General features: G+C 51.3%; 1 protein-coding gene across 15 annotated transcripts in view; it reads left to right on the top strand.

The window, feature by feature from the left end:
- LG11H16orf78 (linkage group 11 C16orf78 homolog) overlaps positions 1-12,084 on the top strand; it is a 74,502-nt gene extending 62,418 nt beyond the window's left edge. For 11 of the 15 annotated variants that reach the window (XM_074314941.1, XM_074314940.1, XM_074314938.1 and 8 more), the window contains 6 exons: positions 3,003-3,305; positions 4,914-5,027; positions 5,583-5,712; positions 7,462-7,711; positions 10,127-10,241; positions 11,051-12,084. In XM_074314941.1, the coding sequence (XP_074171042.1) occupies positions 3,003-3,305; positions 4,914-5,027; positions 5,583-5,712; positions 7,462-7,711; positions 10,127-10,241; positions 11,051-11,125 (987 nt within the window). In that variant the 3' untranslated portion in view covers positions 11,126-12,084. Of the gene's footprint in view, positions 1-3,002; positions 3,306-4,913; positions 5,028-5,582; positions 5,713-7,461; positions 7,712-10,126 lie in introns of all 15 variants that reach the window. The other 4 variants (XM_074314943.1, XM_074314932.1, XM_074314931.1 and 1 more) reach the window with 4 other exon arrangements.
- The last annotated feature ends 442 nt before the right edge of the window (positions 12,085-12,526 follow it).

The following is a 12,526-nucleotide window of genomic DNA, read 5'->3' as shown; positions in this document are numbered from 1 at the left end:
AGGGGGCCAGGGTGGGGCCCTGGCGGCAGATGGCACATACACCTCTGTCTCAAGGGGGAAGTCTAGCCCAGTCACACCCGATGATTTATTTATTAAACAGATCTGAACTCTGATTTTTTTCTTAAATGAAATATCCTGCTTTCTGAAACACTTTGCAGGCTGAATAAAATACATCTGTGGGCCAAATATCACTCGGCCCAGTTTGCAACCCCTCTGCAGTCCTAGTCACTGACAAGTTGAAACTCAGGACTAGAGGCAGAGCAAGGGCAAAGTCACGCAGCCACAGCCTACGAGGATGCAAAAGCCAGGGGCCTCGTCCAGCCCTCTGGTGCCCTCATCAGCCCAGCCGCCCAGCTCCATGCTGCTCCTCTGTGTTTTCCATCACCCTCAGAGCCTCCAGCTCCAGGCCTGTGTCCCGGGAAGCCAGTCTCCTCCTTGGGGCACGAAGAGCAAAGGAAGGACATTTGTAGGACGAAGGAGACGGCAGGGCTCTGAATATGTAAATCACAGCCCGTCCACAGCACATCCATCCTCTGGCCTAATTGAGACATTTGCTCGGAGTGTCCTGGAAAACTAGGGCAGATGTAGCGCTCTGAGAGTCCAAATCACCCACATCGGACGCCCTGCCGAGACTGGGGACCGATGGTTGTTCTCGGACCCGCCGCAGGGAAGCTGTTCTCGCTAATAAGATTATATATATTTTAAATGGCCCTTGAGAATTGTAGTGATACTGGGTATTAAAATGCCAGAAAGGAGGACACAGTAAAAAAGGCAGATTGCCCATCTCTATAGGAACCATGCATCACCGAGGGGAAAAGCCCCGGGGATTTTGCCTGAGCTGGGTCGCGTGCAGGTATGTTCAAACCTTTCTCGACCCTTGATAGGCAGGCAGCTGCTGCTTGAGCCCCTTTTCTCAGACTCTTCTCTCTTGGAACCCCACGGTGCTGTCATGGCTGGGAGTCAGGAGAACTGGGTTCCTGTCCTGCCTGTACTTATTCCCAGCCTCGTGGACTTGAGCCGGTCACCTCCCCCTCTTTCTGCCTCAGCCGGTCTTCTGTCATTTGGTCTGAGGGACCGCCCAGCTGCGGTGAAGGCCTGCCATGGGAGTCCTCAGGCCTGAGCGGGGCCACGTGGGCTTTGTCCAATTACATTTCTTTTTAAATTTGTTTCCAGCTAATCTCACCTAAACATCTGGATTTGTGGCTTTTCTTGAAAACAAAAGATCTGGCCACACAGGGCTGACCTTCGCATATGGCCATGATGGCTGAAGCTGAGTGCCCCTCGCCAGCTCGCGCCACACGCTGGTACTGCCTTACACCCAACCAGCCCCCTCCTTGATGTTACCTGCCTCGCCCTTGAACTTGAGACCCCCAATGTAATGCAACAGATATGAAAAGTCTTAGGGGGAAGTATAGATTCCAGGCCTCATCATTATTCATGGAGTTTCTGGGTCCCCCACTGTTTTCCGTTGACCTTGGCAGGTGTTTGGGGCTCTGTGGGCTTTGGTCTCCTCCCCGTCTGTGAAATGAGTGAGCAGTGGGAGTCTCCAAGAGCATTCCCAGCTCTGACACCCAGACGCCTCAGTGCTCTTGCAGTCTCGACTCTTCCTTGGCAGTCACACAGGTTGACTGCCAAAGATCTGCTGCGATGTTTGTCCCAGGAGGGATTTGTGACGGATTTGTTCAGGGAGGAAGCTGTCCGTCCACAGCAACACGAGTCACAGCAAAGGAGGCAGAAGGCGGTGACATGACGTGTTCAAAGTGCTGGGAAAAGTGTTAACCAAGAATTCTATTACCCAGCTAATCTTCCTTCAGAATTAAGGTGAAATAAAGGCATTCCCACGTACACAAACTAAAAGAATTTATTGCTAAAATTCTGCAAATATATTGTAAAATGAGTAAAGCCAGATATAAAAGACGACGTGTGTATAATTCCATTTATGTAAAACTCAAGCAAACAAAAAATCCAAATCTATCAAATCGGAGGTTAGGATAGTGTTTACCCTTGGAGGGAGGCAGTGACCAGCAGAGCCCAGAAGGGACAATTCGGGGGTACTGTTTGCACAGATGTCTTCACTTGTGATTCTGACACAATTCTGTATACTATATAGTTTCCTTCGATAAAAGTTTACTAAAACCAAACAGGAAGCCTGATCATGTCACTTCCTCCCCTCTGTTTGAATCCCATTATTGTTTTCCGTTTGCTTCCCTTTCCTTCCCAGTCTGAGCCAACAGGTGACTCCAAGGTCGTGTCTGCTCCGGCCTCTGCCTACCTGTCCAGCTTCACTTCTCACAGCCTCCCTGGCCGTCCGTTGTTCCTCAAGCATGCGTGCTTCCATCCTGCCACAGGGCCTTTGTACTGCTTGTCCCTCTGGTCCAGAGCCCTGTCGAGGCCTCCAACTCTTTTGCTTGTGTGACCCACCCACCACTCCACCCAAGTCTAGTTCTTTTGTCACAGGCTTTCATAGAATTGCATTCCTTCCCTTCAGTGCACTCCTCTGCGTTTGCCGTTATGGATTCATAGAGTCATTATTGGACTGCTGTTTTGTCTTTCCCACTAGCCCGTATGTTTTAGGAGGTTTGACTATGTTTTTCTCTTGCATTGTATCCCCACCACCATGCCTGGCACATAGCAGGCATCTGATAACTATCTAGTCAATGAATATAAAAGTAATTGAGGCTATAAAAAAACTTTATTCTAATTACGAATGAAAGCCCACATGCCAGACTGAGGAACTTAGTATTTTGTTATAGGCTACAGGGAGCCACTGAGGGAGGGTTTCTGAGAAAGGGACGATGTAGGCTGACCTTTGTTTCAATAAGAGCTTTATGGACGTGGACGTGGAGAGACCAGGAAGGAGGCTGTGGCGGAGTCCGAGGGCTGGGGGCAGTGCTTAAAGGGGCAGTGGCCATGAGGGGGAGCCAGTGTCCGCTGCACTCTGACCCCATGGGGCAGCCTGACAGTGACCTCACAATCACCCATTACACCTCCCCACCTTTTAGGACCAGTATCCCAGCTGCTGGCCTGACTGCCCTGTATGTTCACAGCCAGGGGCCACTCGCTGCCATCTAAGTCATCTGGGCCAGAGACAGAGGGCTCAACCAAGTGAGAGCCTGCCACCTTCTTCCCCAGGGCGCCACCCCATCTCCACCACGATGTCAGACAACTCAGAGGACCCAAAGAATGTAATGCCCACAGAAAGGAAGTCCATGTGGAGGACGGCTGACGAGAGGCGGATGTCCGACCTCTTACGCGTGCTGGAATGGATGGAGCGGAGGCAGAGGAAGCAGAAGGAAGCTATGCAGGTGTGTACTGTCAAAGAAACGTGGCAAAGCAGGCTTCGTTCAAGGCTGTTGCACCAGGGGAGAGATTGCACTGGACTCCAGAGAGAAAAAGGCAGAGTTCTTGGGCCCGGGGGTGACCGGGTAGGAAAGCACTGGAGGAAGTAGGGGAGGCTGTCCCCTGATTAGGCTGGCTGCGTCCGCTAATTGTCACTTACTAGTGAGGCTCCTACCCTCCCACACAGACAGGTGCTACCCAGAGGGCTGTGACCCATTTGGCATCAAAAAAGACCCCGAAGATCCAAAATCGTGCCTATAGGGGCCACTGACTCAGTGGCTATTGCAGTATCCTCATGTCTGTGGCGTTGCCACATCAGTTTCACTCAGCTCTCCCAAAAATGGGGGTGGGGATCTACTCCAATGACTTGTGAGGAGAGGCTGAGGGCTGTGGGGGAACGTGTGAAGAGACCTACCTCTGGAGGAACTGGCCTTAGCTGCTCTCCACTCAACCTGAAGATTCAGCCCTGGCCCCCACTTGTACGCTCCTCTCCCTACTAAGCCAAACAAACCCCAGGGTTAACCAGCACTCCCTCCACAGATGGCCTTAAGCATGCCCGGGGACAGCTTCCTTCCACACACCCAACCGGCTTATCAGAACACTCCTCTGCCCACGTAATATCACGAACATAAGTGGAAGGCTTGGTGCTTCCACGTGGTAATTCATCGCTCTCTCACAATCACCCTAGGAGGTAGAGCCTATTATCCCCATCATCAGATAAGGAAACTAAGCCAGAGAGAGCAGTCACTTGCCCAAGGCTGCTCAGCCACTGAGCCATAGGAAGGACTCCAAGCCAAGCTGTCTGACCCAGAGGCTAGTCTCAGCCACCATCTCCCACAACCACGAGTGGCACACCCCAAGACGAGACCCAGTCAATGAGGCTTTCCCCGTGATGCTTTAGCACCCACCCCACCCCTTGTGGCTTATGGGTTGGCCTGGATGCCCTTCTGCAGGCCCCCTCGCTAGACCCTGGTGCTCCCTAATGCACCCGTCCGTCCTTCCTGCCTGCCCAGTGGGAGTGGACAGCCAGGCACGTGCACAAGGAAGCTCACTCAAGACACGTGTGCTCTGCCCTTGACGGCTGCAAGGAGCACCTGGGAAATGAGAAAGACGGGATGACAGTTCTGGGAAGACAGGACCAGGTGGGGGTGGGATGGGCAGGAGGGGTTCTGGGAACAGAGGGAAAGTCCTGCTGAACTTGAAGACAGGGTGACCTTCCTGTGGCTCTGACGGGAGGCCATGGCAGGGAAGTCGCAGCTAGAAAGGCCATTTGGGGACCAGAAGGAATTTTTATCAGGCCAGGGACTGGGGCTGTTACATGGAGGGTGATAGGGAGCTAGTGATGGATTCTGAAGTGAAGAGGGACAACCAGACCTGGGGGCAGGGTGACGTGGACACCAGGGCATGTCCGGAGGCAGAGGGACAGTGAGGGGACAGGAGTGCCAGATGGGATCTAAAGCTCGGGGTAGAGGGGAGGGTGCAGCCCACTCACCAAGGAGCTTCCCCTTTGTGAGGGCAGAGGGTGGTCTGTGCCCACCGAGGGCATCACGGTGCTTCCCTCCCTGCCCTTTCAGAAACATAAAGCCAAGGTGGCGGTACCCCCTAAAGCAACTGGGAAGGAAGAAAAGAAAGCCCAAAACACCCAGAAACGGCAGAGTGGGAAACGCCATGTGTTATTCTCTGAGCAGGTATCATCCCCTCCTGTCCCCCATCCCCACTCGGCTCCACATATTGAAGGGTACTCACTCTGCTCCTACAGTGTCTGGCTACTTTAAAACTCTTCTTATTTAAGGCTCTAAAATCCACTCCTGCCTCCCATGACACGCAAATGAATGCCCCGCCACCCACCCATCCGCTCCCACCCAACACACTGTCCCACCCCAGTGGAAGACTTGTGCTCCTGTGGGAAAGGGTTATGTCTTCTTCCTCCCCCTTCCCTCCCCAAGTCATTCAGGAATGCTATCGGAAAGATGAGAACACCCAGACCTCACTGCCCCCGAGGCTGTGGTTCCCATGGCCCCTCATGGTCTCCCTGAGGTATGGAGTCACAACAGTAAGGAGTTGGCAGACAGGCACCCACATGCCATTCCTGCCCACCAACCTGTCCCAGGCCCCAGAATGGGTCTTTCCTCTGGTCCCTTTGCCCACTTTTCAGCAAACTCTTGAAATCGCTCATTTTGGGCATGGAGGAGTCCAAGCCAGAATCTGTTGCCCTGGTAACATCTCTCCTGCTTCCTTCCAAGGTCTCAATGCCAACAACCAGGAGGGATGGGGACGCTGTCAAGTACCGAAGGCTCTATGGAGTAGAGCCAAAGGGAGGACGCCTGAGCATGGTGCCCGGGAACTACCTCAAGCATGGCCCTGGGAAGTCTGGTAAGAGAAGCCCCTTGGTCCCAGACGCCAGTATTGTCCTCCATCACAGGACAGAAAAGAAAGAAAAGAAGGCTCACACAGGTCTTAGGGCAGCAGCGTCCACAGCAACCCGCCCGTTGTGGACGCTGTGCTCGCCTGTCTTCTAGCTTCCATCATTTCCAGCGAGAAGTGGCCGCCATCTTTATTTATGTTCCTCTGTAATGTATCTTTTTCCTCTGGCTTCTTTGAAGATTTTCTTTCATGCGATTTGGTTAGAATGCACGTTGATGTCATTTGCTTCATGTTTCTTGGGTTTGTTGAGATTCTTGGCTTACAGTTTTTATCAAATTGGAAACATTTTGGCCATTATTTCTTTAAATATTTTTTTCAGTCCTCCATTCTCTTCCCTATCTTTCAGGTACTACAATACACATATTTGAAGTCCCACGATGCTCTGTTTTTTTCCCCAGTCTTTTCTTTCTGTGTTTCATTTTTAATATTTCCTGTTGCTGTGTCTTCAAGTTCACTAATCTTTACTTTGCAATGCCTAATCTGCTGGCACGCTTGATGTTGTCCCAGAGGCCCCTTAAACTCTCCTCATTTTTTTGAATTCTTTTTCCTTTTTGCTGTTCTGATTGTTTTCTGCTACCTTATCTTCCAAATCGCTGATTCAATCCTCTGCTTCATCTTATCTACTAGTGACTCCCTTTAATGTATTCTTCATTTCAGTTACTGTATTCTTCATTTCTGGCTTTTTTTTTAATGTTTTCTATTTCCGTTTTTATGTTTCCTATCTCTTTGTTGAAGTTCTCACTGAGATCATTGTGCATCCTTATAACCAGTGTTTAGAACCCTGCATCTGATAAGTTGCTTATTCCCATTTTGTTTAGTTCTTTTTCTGGAGCTTTGTTCTGTTCTTTCATTTGGGACATGTTTCTTTGTCTCTCCATTTTGTCTGCCTCCCTGTGTTTGTTTCTATGTATGAGGTAGATCTGCTATGTCTCCCAGTCTTAGTAGAGTGACCTTATGTAGTAGGTGTCATGTGGGGCTGAGTGACATAGTCTCCCTGGTCACCTGAGCTGAGTGCTCCAGGTGTGTCCCTTGTGTGGGTTTTATGTGTCCTCCTGTTGTATTTAAGGATTTGTTGCTGTTTGCACGTCAATGGGAGGGATTGACCCGCAGGCTGATTGGCTGTGACTACAGTGGAGGAGCTGTGGTGTAGGGGCCGACCTACGGAGCAGTATTTGCTTTATCAGGACTTTGGTGCCTGCCCAGTGTGCCCTTTGGGTGTGTCATTTGTGGAGGTTGCTGTGTGGTGCGCTCGGGTGTCTGGAGCTGGCCACCAGGGGCCTGTGTGTATGCTGCTCCTTTTGCCTGCACATGCTGTGCCTGCTGCCTGCAATACTTTTCTCCCTTTTTTATCTACTAAACTATTTGTCCTTTAAAAACCCAGCTCAACGTTGCTCTCCTCTGATATCTTCCCTTAACCCCCTAGGCTAAAGTCCCTTTCAGGTGAACTCCGTCTGATTGAGAGAAGGGGATAAAGGGAAGGAGGGAAAAGAAGGGAATTGGGGAGTCAGGGAGAAAGGAGGGAGGAAAAGATAAGGATTAAACAAATCCTAAGAAGGAGAACCTGCCGATGCCCTGGAAAGACCTCTTGTGTCAGAACAGGTATTGTTTGAAGCCCACGCAGTCTTTCAGGCCCATCCCCCTCTTGCCTACCTGACCTCTACCAAGGTCTAATGCCCAGTGACATCTGTCCAATTTCAGACTTAGAAATCAAGGATGGCATCAGTGTAGAGCCCATTCGACGGTCAACGTCATTCCGTCGACAGAGCATGGTAGATCCCATGTTACCGGATACTTTCTTTGCCGGACGGAGGTCGACCCTCCTCAAAGACTGGGTCGGCAAGACGCCTGACTCTTACGAGCGCAAGATGAAGAGCCTCATGGAAAAGGGCACCGAGCCCAAGATAGAAATGGTGAAAATGCTGAAGCCGGAGGAGGTGCTCAGCTGCCGGTGAGCAGCCCTGTGTGTGCGGAGCTGGGGTGTCCTGGGGGAACAGGCTTTGCTCACTCTATCTCTGGTCCAGATGCCTGGGCTGAGCCTCGAGGTCAGGGAGGGTGGCCGCAGAGTGACTGGGCTCTGACTTTGAGTCCCAAAGGGCTGCTCCAGGGAAGAAGCTTCACCTGCTGGTGGACCATCTCCCGGATGGACATGACGTTTAGGTGCTGCCGTTTTGAGGAGGCCACACCTTTGGACGCTCATGCAACGTTTCCAATATTTCCATTGGTTTCACAATGGAAACGCTGAATATGAATCAAAAAGGAAAGAATGAGCTTTTTGTGTGGCCTTCCTGTTTAACAGGAAATGCCCCCTCAGAGCCTTTCCACTGGTGTTGAGTTGCTGTGCTAGGAGCCACCTTCCCCAGTGGCTACCTGCTGTATGCTTGGGTTTTTAGACTCTCGAAGGGATCACGAACTAAGCGTGGAACCACTTGGTGTTCACCGCTCTTACAAAGGGGTCCCCCTTCTCGCTTGTTCTTTATTATCAGGACCCACTGGTTTTCAGCCACACCAGACAGTTTGGTTTCCATTCGAAAATTCAAGTATCCCTGCCCATCCCAATGTTGTCCTTTACTATAAAGATGTGACTGACAAGGTTCAGAAACTTCAGTAGAGGAGGAATTGGGACAGCACAAGGCTGCAGGAGTCCTCGTAAACAGCAGTAGGTTTAAGAGGCCGGGCATCCAGCGGCCCCATCACACAGTCCTGCTCTGCTGGCTGACTGGCTGAAAGGTGAGCAGGCAGCCTCCCTGGCTAAAGGGGGCTTCTTGCTCTTGCCACTTTATGGCTGAATGACTTTGGCTGTGGCTTTCAGATTGACAGAGTGGTTTTTCTTTTTTTCCAAGGATTTAAAACATTTTTTAATTACACTTGACATACAATATTATATTAGTTTCAGGTGTACAGCACAGTGATTCGACATTTATATAACTTACGAAGTGATCACCCTGATAAATCCAGTACCCGTCTGACACCACAGTTATTACGATACTACTAGTTATGTACTGTGAACATACAGACGCACACATCCCCTCGAAGTAGCGTTTTGGGTTTCTTCAGATAAATACCCGGAAGTGGGATTACTGGGTCGACAGGGTGATTCTAATTGACTCTGACCAACAGACAGCCTACCTGGGCTCCATGGTGGGGAGAAAAGAGATTTGGACAGGCCCCTACCCTGCAAGGAAGGGGAAAGAATATTTGGAGAGATGATATCTAACAAGCCATTAGAAAAACATCCGACAAAAGGACGAAAGTTTCTGGAATGGGATCCTAGTGAGTGCCCACTCGCACTCATGTAAGACCCTCCAGGGTGGGGCCAGCCAGGGAGGGGAGGGAAGGGGCAGACTGTGGCTGGAGCCGTCAGGGAAAGATAGTCCGGGCGTGGGGACTGGCGAGTGGGGTCTGAGTGGCAAGTGGCTGTAAGACAGGTAAGCCCTGGGCGGGTCTTGAAAGAGAAGCGAGGCCGTTCCTAGTGGGTAGAAACCCAGGTTCTATCAATATGCAGCTCCTCCCCCATCACCTGTTGCAAAGTAAGAACCAGCCTGAGTAGGGGCCCCACGTATGTCCTTAACTAAAGCTGGGGGCAAGATCAAAGGTGGTGGTGGAATAAAAAGCTCTTAGGATGCAATGATGGCAGACTCTCTCTAGATCTCACAGTGCAGTTGGGATCAGTTTCATTCTTCAGAGTTGTAGGGCTTTAGGCTAATACTTCAAATCAGTGGCCTAATTTTTTGTTTGAATATTATTAAAAGAAAATGCTCACCCCTGCTCCTGTGGCTTTGCTCAGCCTTTGTTTCCACTGTCTTAGGGCATTTTTCAGGTGACGCACACGTGGCAGCGATGAGAGGAACATCCACCAATTGCCTGGTTTTTTCTTGCCACTTGGCATAATGTCACAGCCATGTTGCACCTTCTTCTTCCTAATGCCATCTTAGTGCCAGCAGAACAGTCCTGGGAATGGATGTTCTATTATTTCCTTAACCATTTCTCTGTTGATAGAATTTCCTGTTTTCCTGTTGCTGATAACCCCAAAATGAACACTTTCGTTTATGTAACTTCTCTTTCCATTGATTTCTTGAGATCAGTTGAGGGCTTGAGTGGATTACTGAGTCCAAGATAAAGAACCTTTATTTGGGGCAAGGGCTGCTTTGTATATATGTTGCCAAATTGATTTCCAAAAGGGTTACACCAGTAAAAACTCCCACCAACTCTGTGGCATGTCCCACCCTCTTATAAGATCCCTGTCAGCTCCAGAAATGTCTGGAGCCTGTTCCTTCTGGAGGTGCCACGTTGCTAAGCTCTTTCCAGTCGAGTTCAAAGCTGCAGTGACTTCACGCTCGCTGACTTCTTTGTCCTTGGTGTGCAGATACCTGAGGCTGTCCCAGAACAATATCCGGACCTTGCTCAAGCTCTGCAGAGACGCGGGACTAGACGTGGACATCCACCCCCACATGGTCGAAGGGGAGATAGATGCTAAAAAGGTGTTTGCCCAAAACCCCACCATAGCCCTCTAACTTGCCCTGCCCCTGGCCACCTCAGGGTGGTGGTCACACCCTCGGCCGCCAGAGGCCAGCCTCTGGCACACCACCTGGCCTTCAGGTGCAGCCCCTTTAGACAGTAGTGATTAGAAAACAAGGCCAAACTGCATGGCTCGTGGTGCTGATGTAGCCTTTGTCCCCATCGAGTCACAACCACCTCAGGAGTGACTGGGCTGTCTCCCCACCAAAGGAACACCCCTTAGAAGGGGATTTGGGGGAGGGAAGTCTTAGCAGCAGCAAGAAAGGGCGGCCCAGAGTCCCAAGACGGACTTCAGGAGGGAGGGGGCTGGCTGAGAACACACACGTGACATGGCTCTGTGGGTAGCTGGCCCTCTAGTGTCGGGTGGGGAGCCGATCGAGGGAGTGAGAGGGGGGAATCTCTGTCAATACATGGAAATGAGGATTACTCATTTGAAAAGAAGGCACAGAGGTCAAGGAACGTGCTCAGAGTCAGATGGGAAGCGGCAGGACTGGGATGCCAGCTGTATCCTCAAATGGGTCCTCACTCTGCCTCCTCACGTGCTGGAGACTCTGGTACATCTGTAGGACTGTTCAGAGACAGTCCCCTCCTGGGGCAACTGCCAACTGAGGTCACAAGCCCAGGCCCTTGTAGTTCCTACAAGCATTTCAAGTAAGTTCGAATCCCAACTGTCCCACTTGCTAGCGGTGTGACTTAACGCGTTACTTTCCCCTCTCTGTGCCTTTGTGTTCTCATCTGTGAAATGGGGCTAATAATAGTACCTGTCAAGCAGGGATGCTGTGAAGAGGACATGAGGGCTTGCACGCGAAGCATGAAGCACAGACGTGGACGCATAGAAGCTCAGTAACAGTGCGACCTGCTCCCATAGTCCTCGGGGGCGGACGAGGCGCTGCCTTCCCAGCCCCGCTTTCCCAGAAAGCTCCTCAGAGCTGGGCATGTCGTTGTTGAGTCAAACCGAGGAGCAGCTGCTGCTGACAAACCCTGTGTCTCCATGGGGGACCCTAGAAGCAAGTGGTCCCTGTGGCCCCCGAAGCGAGTGCAGCCCCAAGGGGCCAGAACCATGGCCGTGCAGCCGCACGCTCACTGGCCAGGTGTTACTTTCTGCCTCCAGAAACTAAAAGGGCCAGGGTTTCCCCACCAGCTTTTTACATTTCCACGCCTCACCTCCAGGCTCCAAAGTGACCCTCAGAAGTGAGGGGCTCTGTCCACTGAGTCACTGCCTTGGGAGGCAGAGTAAGGTTATGGAGGCTCCCAGAGCCCCCTCCCACCCACCCCAGCCCACATTATTCACCAATAAGGGATGGCAGGGCCCTTGAGGGGCGGGCAGGTTCGAGACTGGAGCACGGCACCCCTCCGATGCTTAGACCGATGGCCAGAGCCTCAAGGAAGCAGCTACAAGTGACTGCATGATACTCCCTCTCTCCAGTAAATACCTGCTCCTTCCGGAGAACGAGCTCTTCCAAAAGGGGAAGCATCACCCACTGTCAGGCAGTTTGTCGGCGTTATCTCATGCAAACTCAAAACTGAAAACTATCTGGAAAGGCATTCATTCACTGTGTGCTGCCGACTCAGTGGTCAGGACGAGGCCCCGCCACCCCCCATCCTGCATCAAGTGTCCTCGCCTTCGGGAAGTCCTGCTGCCGGTCTAACCTGCCTCTCTCTCACTGCAATTTGAGCCCATTTTCTCTCATTCGAGCCACTGTGGAAGGGGAGATAGTCAGTCTTTGTCTAATATTCCTATTCAAGGAGGATGAGGAATGAGGAACAAATGAACAGATACAATGCAGCCTTTCCGTTTTTTTCTGAGTTTTCTGTCATACAATTCAGTTTCATTATGTCTCTGGTATATCGACCACATCCCTCTTTAAAACGTAATGACAAAGAATGGATCCAGCCCAGCTTTCTAGTGAGGGGCCAAAGACCGAATTTCTTTCTGGTTGTGAGGACTGACTCCAAGGTGACATATGGATTTCATGCGCTCGTTCGTTTCCTTTCCCCACACCAATGGTATTATACGGCAGACTTGCTGTATTCCCCTTGTGGTCCACCAAGACCCCCAGCTCCTTTCCTGCAGGGCAGGAAGTGTATATCAGCTTTTCCTGAGACTCACTAGGAGGCCAGATGCAAAGAGGTGTCCAGGGAGAGGGAAGCCGGCCCTTCTGCTGTCACAGAGGAGCAGGGGAGGGGCCAGTGTTCCCTCCTCTAATCTGGACCTCTCTTCACGTGGTGGAGTGTTCAGGCTGGTGGG

This window comes from Rhinolophus sinicus, linkage group LG11 (genome assembly GCF_036562045.2).
Source record: "Rhinolophus sinicus isolate RSC01 linkage group LG11, ASM3656204v1, whole genome shotgun sequence".
Taxonomy (NCBI): Eukaryota; Metazoa; Chordata; class Mammalia; order Chiroptera; family Rhinolophidae; genus Rhinolophus; species Rhinolophus sinicus.
The sequence above is the reverse complement of the archived record's forward strand: the minus strand, read 5'-3'. Positions and strand labels throughout refer to the sequence as shown.